Below are 11,420 nucleotides of genomic sequence, written 5' to 3'. Positions count from 1 at the left end.
ACCGACCACCCAAACTCTGTCCCAAAGCCTGCACCCCCACCCCCTTCCCACCCTCTCCTGCCCCCAGACACGCTCCCAGAGCCTGCACCCCTGCCTTCCGCACTCCCTCCCAGAGCCTCCACCCCTCATCCCTCCTCCACCCCATTCCTTGCCCCAGCCCAGAGCCAGCACTCAAACTCTATTCCACAGCCTGCATCCCTCACCCCCTCCTGCACCCCCACCCTCTGCCACAGCCCAGCGCCTGCACCCAGCACCCAAACTCCATCTCAGAATCTGCACCCCAGACCCCCTCCTCCACCCAAACTTCCTCTCAGAGTCCAACCTTTCACCCATCCTTCACACCACTCTCCTGCCCCAGCCCAAGGCGTGCACCGCAGACTTCCTGCCCCCACCCAAACTCCCTCCCAGAGCCTTAAGCAGGTGGGGGGGTGGAGTTTGGGGGGGCAGAGCTTGGGGGGCGGGTTCTGGGTACCACCAAAATTTCTACAAACCTGCCGCCGCTGTACATGGTGATAGAGAAGAAAAGGGAGAGTCTTGTTATTTTCCTGAGCTGCAATATATGTCCTGCAGCATAATATGTAAAACCAGTCTCTATCTACCTTCTGTTTCTCGTTCCATGACCATTTCTCATCGGCCTTCCCTCTGCAGTGTATATCTACACAAGAAATGTCTAACAGAACTACCGTGACTGAGTTCTTTCTCCTGGGATTCTCTGATGTGCGGGAACAGCAGATTTTACACTTCCTGATGTTTCTAGTGATTTATCTGGCAGCCCTGATGGGGAATCTTCTCATCATCACAGTCGTAGCCCTCGACCAGCATCTTCACACCCCCATGTACTTTTTCCTGGGTAACTTATCCTTTCTAGACCTCTGCTACATCTCAGTCACCATTCCCAAGTCCATGGCTGACTCCCTAACCAACAACAGACTCATCTCTTTCTCTGGATGTGTCACCCAAGTCTTTTTGATTGTAACTTTTGCAGTAGCAGAGCTGGCCTTTCTCACGGTGATGGCATATGACCGCTACATTGCAATCTGCCGCCCTCTGCATTACAGGGTGACTATGAACAGAGGAGCATGTGCCCAGATGGCAGCTACCTCATGGATTAGCAGCATGATCTGCTCTGTATTACACACAGCTAATACTTTTAGGTTACATTTCTGTGGGTCCAATGTTATCGCTCAGTTTTTCTGTGATATCCCACAGTTGCTAAAGCTCTCTTGCTCTGATATACATGCTAATGTAATAGTCATGATTGCCCTTGGATCACTTCTAGATGTGGTCTGCTTTGTACTGATAATTGTGTCCTACTTTCACATCTTCTCCACGGTGATGAGAATCCCCTCTGAGCAGGGCAGGTACAAAGCCTTCTCCACCTGCATCCCTCACCTGGTTGTTTTTTGTTTATTTATCAGTACAGCATCATTTACGTACATGAGGCCCAGGTCAATGTCTTCAAAATCTCTGAACCTGACGGCTGCTGTGTTGTATTGTGTGGTGCCACCACTAATGAATCCAATCATTTACAGTCTAAGAAACAAAGAGATAAAAAGTTCTCTGTGGAAAATGATAGGCAGGATATTTTTTCCCCAGAAAAACAAATTCCTCACACTGAACTCTTAACGTCTGACTGGAATAAAGTATTCCCATGCTCTACCTTATGTAATGGTCCAGGCTGACTTTGTATGAGGACCAGCCTATGTTCATGTTAGGGTTAGAACTTGATGTTTTGCATTTTCTGATTTTGGCTGAAAGGTTTTAAAATTTGAAAGAAATATGGGGAAAAATATTTAAAGCATCTAAGTGTCCCAGGATCCAAAGTCCCATTTTCAAGTAAGGCTCAGGCACTTCTGAAAATTTTACTCTTGGGTGCTCAAATCCCGATGAGTTTTTGATAGAATGTGTGAGTCTAATTTATCTTTTGGCACCTTTGAAGAGCTAATTGAAATTTTTCCATTTCCTATTTTGGAATATCTACTTAAAAAGAACTTTTTTTTAATGTTAAAATGTCATTTCCAAATAAAAACAATGATTTTTTTCATTTCAAAATGCTAATTCCAATTTTTTAAAAAAAAATTAAATGTTTTGAATGGGCATTTTGACTTAAAATGTCATTTTAATGTCATTTTAAGTCAAACTGACAATTCATAATGATTATTTTCAGTGTTGTTTTGTAGCCGTGTTGGTCCCAGGATATGAGAGAGACAATGTGGGTGAGGTAGTATCTTTTATTGTACCAACTTCTGTTGGTGGAAGAGACAATTTTCTGAGCAACCTGAAGAAGAACTGTGTAGCTTGAAAGCTTGTCTTTTGCACCAACAGAAATTGGTCTAATTCATAATGACATTTTTCATTTGCAGTTAACATTTCTAAATGAAAGAATTTTCATTGGAATGTCAAAGCATTTCATTCTGGTTAAAAAAAAATCAGCGTTTTTGGTTTTGACATTTCCCAATCAAGTTTTTGAGAACTTTTCATTCTGTGAAAATGTTTGATATTTCTACTCTTCAACACTATCTAAGATGAAAACAAATATCAAAATGCCAGAATTTCTCACAGAAGTTTCTGTTTTCCAACCAGCTGTAAACCCCAGGCTTTTACACTAACAACATTCTCACTTTGACTTTACAAGGAGCAGGCTGTTGACCTGAAAGACTGGGGAGGGAAAAGGGGCCTTTGGGGAGAACCTGGCTTTGGCCTGCAGATGGCCTTATTTACAACCCAGCTCCATCTCCTCATCACCTTCCATACGGGAGGTACGTGCACTTCCATCCATTTCTCCATTCTGTCCATTGAGCAATGAGTCCCTTTTGACTAGGGCTGGGCAGAAAATATGTTTTTTTCTGTGGAAAATGTTAACTTTATGACAAACAACCCCTCCCTCCAACTTTCAGCTGAAAATGTAAATTTCTATTTGGAAATACCACTGCCGTGTCTCATGGGAGTTGCAGTTCATATGCTTCAAACCCCTGTTCTCCTCTATGGACAGGCTGTCTGGCTGGACAACATCTGCAACATAGGATTCCTTCTTCCTGAGCCACTGTGGTGCATCATGAGAGTTCCATGGATGCAAGAGTGGCAGGTGGAGGGGTCTTGCAGGGGAGAGGGGTGAAGGAGAGGAGGGATGCACATGGCGAGCAGGGACCTCCAGAGAAGGGGATTGGAGGGGAGGGAAGGATCACTGCAGCCAGGCAGTGGCTGGCAGTGGGGGCTTCCGGGAAGAGGCCGAGCAGAGACAGGGAGAGGCCCACCATGGCCCAGGTGTCCGGCGGCAGGTAGTCGGCGGCTGCACCAGAGGAGATTTAGCCTCCCCTGGTCTATTATATCCACTGCCCATGGGGACATGGAATGGGAAGAGATTGTGCCTGATAAAGTGTCCTGAGGAATGATGACATGTTCTGATATAAACCTCTGCTGGGCAACAGAGGAGATGAGGAGTGAAATGTTGAAAACTGCCTAAAAGACAAAAGTTAAAACTATTTAGGCACCTAAATATTCAGATAGGTGCCTAGTGGAATCCTCAAATGTGCCTAATTCCCATTGATTTCATGATTTCCACCCATATGAGCTGTCGCTAACGGTCTCCAACCTGGCAGTCTTCTGAAGGACCAATAGACCAGCTCCGACCTATGATGCCCATCTGAACAGTGCAAAGGAGAGTTCATTCTCCATGACCCATTCATGACCTGCATCTCCACAGAGATTGTGCCAACCAGCAATGGGGACATTGTCTGCCCATCCAGCTAGGGGTGAGTTTTGTAGTGATAGGGCAAATCCAGGATCTCAGATCTCAAAGCTCCTCTCTTGAACTTTGAGGAATCTGGGATTCCAACATGGTTTAGAGTCTTGGTTTTGGTCCATCTCTGCTTTTCTGTCATGTGGAAACATTCCTGTTAAGGGGAATGCTGCTTCTTTCAGCCTGAGTAAGCCTAAATGCTATATCCCAGCAGTGTCCCAGTCTTGTTCCCACTGGAGTCCATAGGCTCTCCAAGTCTTCTCGGGAGAGCTGGTTGGGAATTTTCCACTGGAATGATTTTCCAATGTAAAATTCTGGCTCACAAAATCAAAAAAATCCATAAGATTATTGTGGTGTTCAGTGATTCCTCTGTGCTGAAGGAGCTTGCAAGAGCTCAATGCGTAGGAAAAAAATGTGTGTCCTCTCTGCATGAATGGGGTTAGCACCTAGGGATTCCTGCCTCCAGCCACTGAGTTCAGCCCACTCGGCCTTGCTGCTTTTGCAGCTTGGCTCTCCCTTTAGTTTGCCGATACTGCAGAAACGCACATGGCAGGGAATCCTGGGTCTGAGCTGGGCAGGGCTCCAGGGGGTGAGTCTTGGAAGCCCTCAGAGAACAGATGTTGTCCCATCTTCTTCTCCCTGGCAGTGAAATGCAAAGTCAGCTGCACACAGCCCTGCTGCAGAGACCAATGTGTCAGAGTCACCCCTCATCCCGTGGTTAAGCCACCCAGCTAAGGGGTGGCAGAGCCCTGTTCAAATCCCGTCTCCTCATCAGGAAGAGGGAAATTGAACTGGGTTGTTCCACAACCCAGGGAGTGCTCTAACCACTGGCTAAAGGTGAAAAGGGAGGTTTCCCCTGGCCTGATTCCTTCTGCCAGGAAATGGCTTAGGGGCCTAAGCCAGCTGAGTCCAGGAGAGGGGTTCCCAGCTGTGGATCTCAAACAGAGATAAGGGCATCCCTGCAGCCTGGACTTAGGTTGTGAGGTGCCTTAGAAGGGCAGGGATTAGCACACACCCTTCTTGTCAGCATCTCCTGTTGGCTAGTTTAGGCATCTCTCTGCCTAGCATGCTCGCTTTTGTGGGTCCTATTCTTAGGGGCCTGTCTCTCCCAGTTCATTGTGTGAGCCAGGGGTCCTAACTCAGGCTTTTTGGATCCCATTATTCCTCAGTGATTTTCTAGGCACCTGAAAGTTAGTCGCTGTGATGCTCAGCATTGCAGCTTGTGAGTCCCCTTATAGATCTGGGGCTGCACTCCTCTCTCATCCCTTAGAAGGCTCCTCCCGGTCACGTCCCCCTGCCTTGCCCACACTGTATATATTAACTACATGACTCAGGACTTGATCATGCTCCCATTCAAACTAATGGGACTTATGCCATTCACTTATTTTATTTGGGGCATGAGAAGACAATAGACCCCTTTCTAGTGTGTGATCTTACCCATCTTCGAAATCACAGGGGCAGGAGAGAACCTCCTATTCTCCCCCACCAAAGATGTGAGGGGTTCACAGTCCAGGCTATGCAGTGGCCACACTGACTCCATGGGCAGGAGGAGGAGAAATGGCCCCATAGGCAGAAGGTGGCAGCAGCACTGTCTTTGGTTTGGGGGGAAGGGAGGTCTTGGGTTTGAAAATGTCTCGACCGGGTTGGGTCTGGTGGGTTTGGGTCGGGTCCTGGTCAGGACTAAAAATCAGCCCTGAGCACACTTCTAGTCCAATCACCATTACATGCCTATCTTGGAGCCAATCATCTAGACAGCATGTGTTCCGTTATGCCCTAATACACCTCCCAATCTCCAGAGGACAAAAGGTCACAGCAGCTTTGGCCAGTGGAGACAATAACAATTATTTTGCCCTTTGCGGTTGGAACATTCTATGCTTCGGCAAGACTCATTCCTTTGGTTTTGATTATAATTTCCTAACTTGTTAGTCACATAGTGCAGCCAATCATAAAGCACAAAACAGCTTCAAAAATAGGTCATGACTTTTGGATATATTTTCCACTCTATAAGCCATGTAAAATCTACTTGCTAACAATTCTTTATTGTCTCTCTTATCCTAACATCGCAAAAATTCATGGGAGTCTTGTTTGTCAATTGTTTAGCACAGACATGAGAAATGCTTAGCCTTTAGGTCCATGTGGCAATATTCCCCCCATTTGCCCTTATCTGATTAACCTCCATTGGAAACATTCATATATGTAGCTGCAGATAGTGCTTCAAGAGGGGATTTATAGCTGTGCATTAAAAACTGCAAGTGACAAAACAGAACTAATACACCTAATATCATTAATTGAAAAACCTTAAATCCTGCCTCTAACCTCGTATGAGTTATTGATTGTCATCGTGAATTAGATCATCCTGTTAGCTGTTCCTCAGACTGGGTCATACTGTTACTGATTTGGATCACATGAATATCCTTTCTATTTAGTAGCTTCTTAAGGTTTGGAGTTAAAGGATTTATGTGGACCCTGAACTTGGGTATATATTTGTCAAGGTCCATCTCTTCAGGAGCACTGTTAATGGTGGTCTCATTAGCCCAGACTGGGCCAGGAGTAATAACTGTGTGCCCTATGACAGTTTTTTTTCTAGGGGTGTAAAACAGAAGTTGCAGTCAGTAACGGGACACATTAATGAGCCATACTGATAGGTTTTATGGTACTGCCTCTTCACAGTATAAGTCACCCTCACAGCCTGTTTATGTCATTTGGTGAGGTGTACCAGACAAGACACAGTAGAAGCTAATTCACAGGTCTTGCTGGACTTTTCTTCTAGTCCAGCATACCCGCAGATTGGAATTGTGATGTCAAATACATCGCACCTGCATATGTACAAATATCCCTCAGTGGAACAATGTGCCATATGATGGGATCTGCAAGCGCTGGATTTATCATGATATACCAAAATCTCTGGTATCTTCAGGCATTCCTTATAAATATTTTCTTCCGGGTAACCTCTTGAATGGACAGTTGCCAATTTATCAAATACTTGGCCAGAAGGATTAAACACAGGAAAAGACAAAGTAAAAGAAACATATAGGAGACTGGCCATTGAGATACAATTAATTTTACAGGTATCCTCATTGGGATGAGGCATTACTGACCCAAAGTTCCTGATGGTATTAAACAGAATTAGTTCATGTGTCCAAAAACATGCCCAATTTATAGTCTGATTTTCCTGGGTATATTTAGGACAATACCACTTGGGCATATATTTGTCTTTAATTAATTTAGGGATTCTGTATTCCTTAAGATCCTTTAGGACCTTGTCCACAGCTTGTAATATATACCTGCTATAAGCAGTAGAAAATATTTCCTTACCCCTGTATTTATCTTTCCACTTTGCACTATTAACATTAATTATTTCCTGGGCTAGCCCATCTGTTCCATCGGTATTGAGTTTAGTACTATATCAGCCTCTTTATAACTGAAATAGCTGATCTGTCTTTTGATATTCTCTTAGGGCGCCCCGTTCCAAATTGACTTACATGATTTGAAAAGGCCCAAAATAGATCTTATAATTTTGTTTAGGCTTTGTAACCCTCATGTTCTGAATGCCAGAGGAGCTTTCTGACTCCCTATAGTACCTCATATTTTACTATGATATGCAGTTAATCTCTGAAATCAAACCAACATGTATAACCTGGACACACTAGTATCATTACAAAGACCAATCTCTGCCATATTCTAATGTAACAAATTTTAAATCCCAGATATATGCATAACCTATACATTATTAATCAAAGGCCCAGGTATCGGAGTAGCAGTGAGTCCATCTTTGGTCCTGCTTCAGATTCTGTACAGGAAATGGGTTCTGCAGTTGTCACTGTGGTGGTCACTGTGAGTGGATCTACACCCCACAGAGTAATTTTTTCTTTGTTTCTGGTACACGGTTCCCTTTGGGTCTCTCTTTCTTTGGGGGAGGAGATCAATACTTATTTATAAAACACCTGATCTTCCTTTGTTAAGTTCTAAATTAACAAGGAAATGCTGTTGGCAAAACCATACACCTGATTGCTATTTGTACTTTCAATTGCATTGTGTATCACATTATTAGTTGTTCCATTACTATCAAGTTTCCATACAAAAAAATATACAGAAGATTTTGTTCAGATAAAATATATCACAAAGAAATTGCAGATTCTGGTGAGGTCATATGTTACTGGTTGCAACGTGTTGTTTCAGAAGGTCCCCACTACTGCAGTTTTATGGATGTTGAGATGTGAACCTCCTTCACTACCTACTGGGAAGTAGATCCATAGGAGTGGCCCTGGTAACATGTTGCCTTCTGTGACGTCTCCTTCTGCCGGGAAGAGAATTCTCTTTTGAACAGTTTGAAGTTGTTAGCATAATGAATTTTATTAATATAACTCTTATTTCCAGTAACCCACTTTTATGCATAGGTGATCTTTATGCAAAAAAGTTTACTTTCCCCCTTTGACTTGCTGTCTTGTGAGAGGGATAGTTACAGGACTTTACCCAAGTTTTTGAATTAATTTGCTTGTTATAAGAATTAAACTTCCATTACAGGTTATTAACAGTTTTGGACAAAACATCAATTCCAATAACCAATACAGTTAAAAAAAATAATTTTGCAGAATAATTTAATTGCTGTTATGATAATTTGTGAAACTGATGATTAAAAATAGTATGGTACCACTAGTGAAAAGCAACATTGTTTTTTTTTTCTTTTGTATAATTATGCACACAAAATAAATGTTTGCTCTTACAACAAAACCAAATAAGATAAAAATAGTCACGTGACACACAAACATATAGAGTATATATAAGACATCTTACAATTAAGATGAATGTGGCACCACAATTTTTATATTTGGTCATAACAGATAAGACATTGAAACATAAATCCCTTAGGACAATACTTGCCAGGAAACAAAAGTTAAACAAAAAGGATTAAATGATTGATTAGGCAGGTTATCTGTTACCTTTCCATTTAAATACTCCCCCCCAAAATAATTAGAATTCATAGTAATTTATTTGACCCCTTAATTGTATTAATTTAATTAACTTAGGCAATATACTTCACTTTCCCCTAATGATTACTGCTATATATAGAAGGGCAAGAGTCGAGGATTAAAAACAAAGTTAACATTTTGTTGTGTTAAAAAAATCATATTACAAATTTGACATTTGGATTCCTAAAGGGTTAAATTATTAATTTAACTGAACTTATTCAATGGTTTGGTTTGTGAGGGTTTAAAAGGAAAGTTTTGTAACCTTATTTTTCCTCTTTGTCTACACCTGCTTTTATAAATTAAGTATTTTGTTTTTCTGTTTTTTTTTTTTTTTTTCCAGTGTTGACTTCCAGACAGCAGATCTTACCATTTATGCTAAAGGGTTCACTCTCTCTCCCCACACCTCCCCTCCATCTTCCACATCGGGATTTGCAAAGAGTTAAATTTATTTAAAAAAAAAAGAAAAAAAAAGAGGATGGGTGGAGAAAAGTGTAACTTTTAGCTACAAGGAAATGCACGGGTATCTTTTGTCTTTTCAAATGTCCAGTAGGGGCTAATGCCAGGGACTGTCCTGCTCTCTAAAGATGCTGATTGAGGCACAATCTATTCCCAGGCCTTGCCACACCATTACGCTTCTACATGGTGTGCAAGGGGTATAACATAAGCCCAGGGATTCAGGTACTGATAGCAACCAAAGCGATCAGACCGAGTGGGGAATCCCCTAGGAAAACCTCATAACGGTCACAGATCTGTGATTATCCCCAGTGGCCATTACCAGAGGAGTGAGTGGAAAACAGCTCAACAGCATGGGCCAAGTATCTCCTGGGTACAAATCTGATTTCTATGGAAAGGCACTAGAATGGTCTTGGCCCTACGGAGGGACCTGTACCTGACTCGGCAGCATCCTGTGCAATTAGAGCAGGAACAAGGGACAGTTTGTACTGCAGAATCTGCAACAATACAGGGGACTCTTGCTCCAGACTGTGAGCTAGGACAGGGATTTTCAGAATGACTTAAGAGAATTAGGTGCCCAACTCCCATTGACTGTACAAAGGGAGAGAGGCACCTAACTCCTTTGACCCCTTTGATTCTAGCAGCCTTAATGTACAGAAATTTGTCTTGTCCCCTTATCTCCTTTTTTTTTTTTTTTTTTTTGGTGTCACCCTAATCCTAAATGGTCAGATCATTAGCACAACGGTCTGAAGTCTGACACTGTTCAATAGAACACATAGAAGTCCAGGTAGCATCTGTGCAATCTTCCCCCACTCACCATTCCCTGGACATGTGCCTCTACCCTGTGCAGGAGCGACCCCTTCTGTAGATGTCAGGATATCCTCTTCTCCATGCCCCTGGACCTTGCTAGAGTAATAGAGCACAAAGGTGCAAATATATAGCCAGTAATATTGATGTTTGTGTGGTGGAGACACATATCCTGGGTACAAATCCATCAAGGAGACTGGAAGCCCTGGCAACGAAGGCTGCCCCGGAGCCATGTACCATGGGAGGCAGGGCTTCATTGCCAGTCTGCCTTTCCTTCATTGAAAGTTCATGGAACCTGAGATGTTTCCGTGAATCTCTGGGTTCTATGAATCAGCAATATTGGACAAAACTTTGTTTCCTCAGAAAATTTCTAACCAGCTCTACTTGTGAGCTACCCTGTTATTTATCTCTGCCATAAGCTGGAATGAGCGCCACCTTGTATCATTGGAACTGAGTGAATATAGCAAAATCATCCCTGTATGAATAGTAATGTACTTTTGCAGGGAATTCGATTCAGCTGAGGTCTTGGCCCCTGTGTGAATATTCCAGCACTGAAGACAGGAATGTGCATGGACATTTAAGCAACAGGGATGGGATTTTCAAAGGTGCCAAAGGGAGTTAGGTGCAGAATTCCCAGTGAACGTCAATAGAAATCAGGTGTCTCAATACCGTAGGCCCCATTGAAAATCACAGTGTCTCAGGGTGGACTGGCCCTTTAAGGGAAGATGGGCTCATTCATACCTGTGTCCTGTTATCTGATCCCAGGTGATGGGTTTGGGCTTGGGGCTGGGTTGGGTCAGTGACCAGGCATGAGAGGGGGCAAAGGGTAGAAGAATTTTAGGGATCAGGAGCCTCCTGAAGGGGAATCAGAGAGGACCCAGGGTCAGAGTTGACTTGGGAAGCAGCTCTCCACAGCAGCCAGAGGGGAGGCCTGGCTTGAGCAACCTGCACTGCTGGGCAGGAACAGAACCTGCCAGAGGGAATTAGGAGCCCACAAGGGACATAATGGCCTTGTAAGCCTGGAGAAGGCAGCCTGGAGATTCTGGCTTTCAACTGTTCTTCTCTGTTAATAACCAAATCTTAGAGGGAACAGTAATTCCAACACACCAATTGCAGTGGGACGTTTGGATGGGGAAGGAGAGGAACTGAAGCAGTGGCTGGATGTGACAGCAGTTCGGGTAAGACCCTTTTATATGTAGCCTTTGACTTTACCGCTAACCCTAACCCAGACCCTAATCCAGAAAAGTGCCTAAGCATGAGTTTAACTTTAAGCTTTTAAGAGACTACTCATGTGATTAAAGTTAAGCATATAGCAAAGTGGTTTCCTGAACCAGGGCCTTTGTAGAGAATATTCAAGGGTAGTGGGGTTTGAAATCATAATCGTGAGTGTTCACAGTGGATCCTCTCATGATCTGAATTCTCATAGTGCTATTGACTTCAATGGAGCTATA

General features: G+C 43.3%; 1 protein-coding gene across 1 annotated transcript; it reads left to right on the top strand.

The window, feature by feature from the left end:
• Window positions 1-666: 666 nt before the first annotated feature.
• On the top strand, window positions 667-1,626 carry LOC128847346 (olfactory receptor 14I1-like). The gene has a single exon (XM_054046738.1). The coding sequence runs from the start codon at window positions 667-669 to the stop codon at window positions 1,624-1,626; it is 960 nt and encodes a 319-aa protein (XP_053902713.1).
• The last annotated feature ends 9,794 nt before the right edge of the window (window positions 1,627-11,420 follow it).

The sequence above is a fragment of the Malaclemys terrapin genome, chromosome 13, assembly GCF_027887155.1.
Source record: "Malaclemys terrapin pileata isolate rMalTer1 chromosome 13, rMalTer1.hap1, whole genome shotgun sequence".
NCBI lineage: Eukaryota > Metazoa > Chordata > Testudines > Emydidae > Malaclemys > Malaclemys terrapin.
This window is presented reverse-complemented; position numbering and strand designations above follow the sequence as displayed.

Excerpts from the sequence above, each read along its gene's own strand:
- LOC128847346 (XM_054046738.1), top strand. The coding sequence starts at position 667 with ATGTCTAACAGAACTACCGTGACTGAGTTCTTTCTCCTGGGATTCTCT.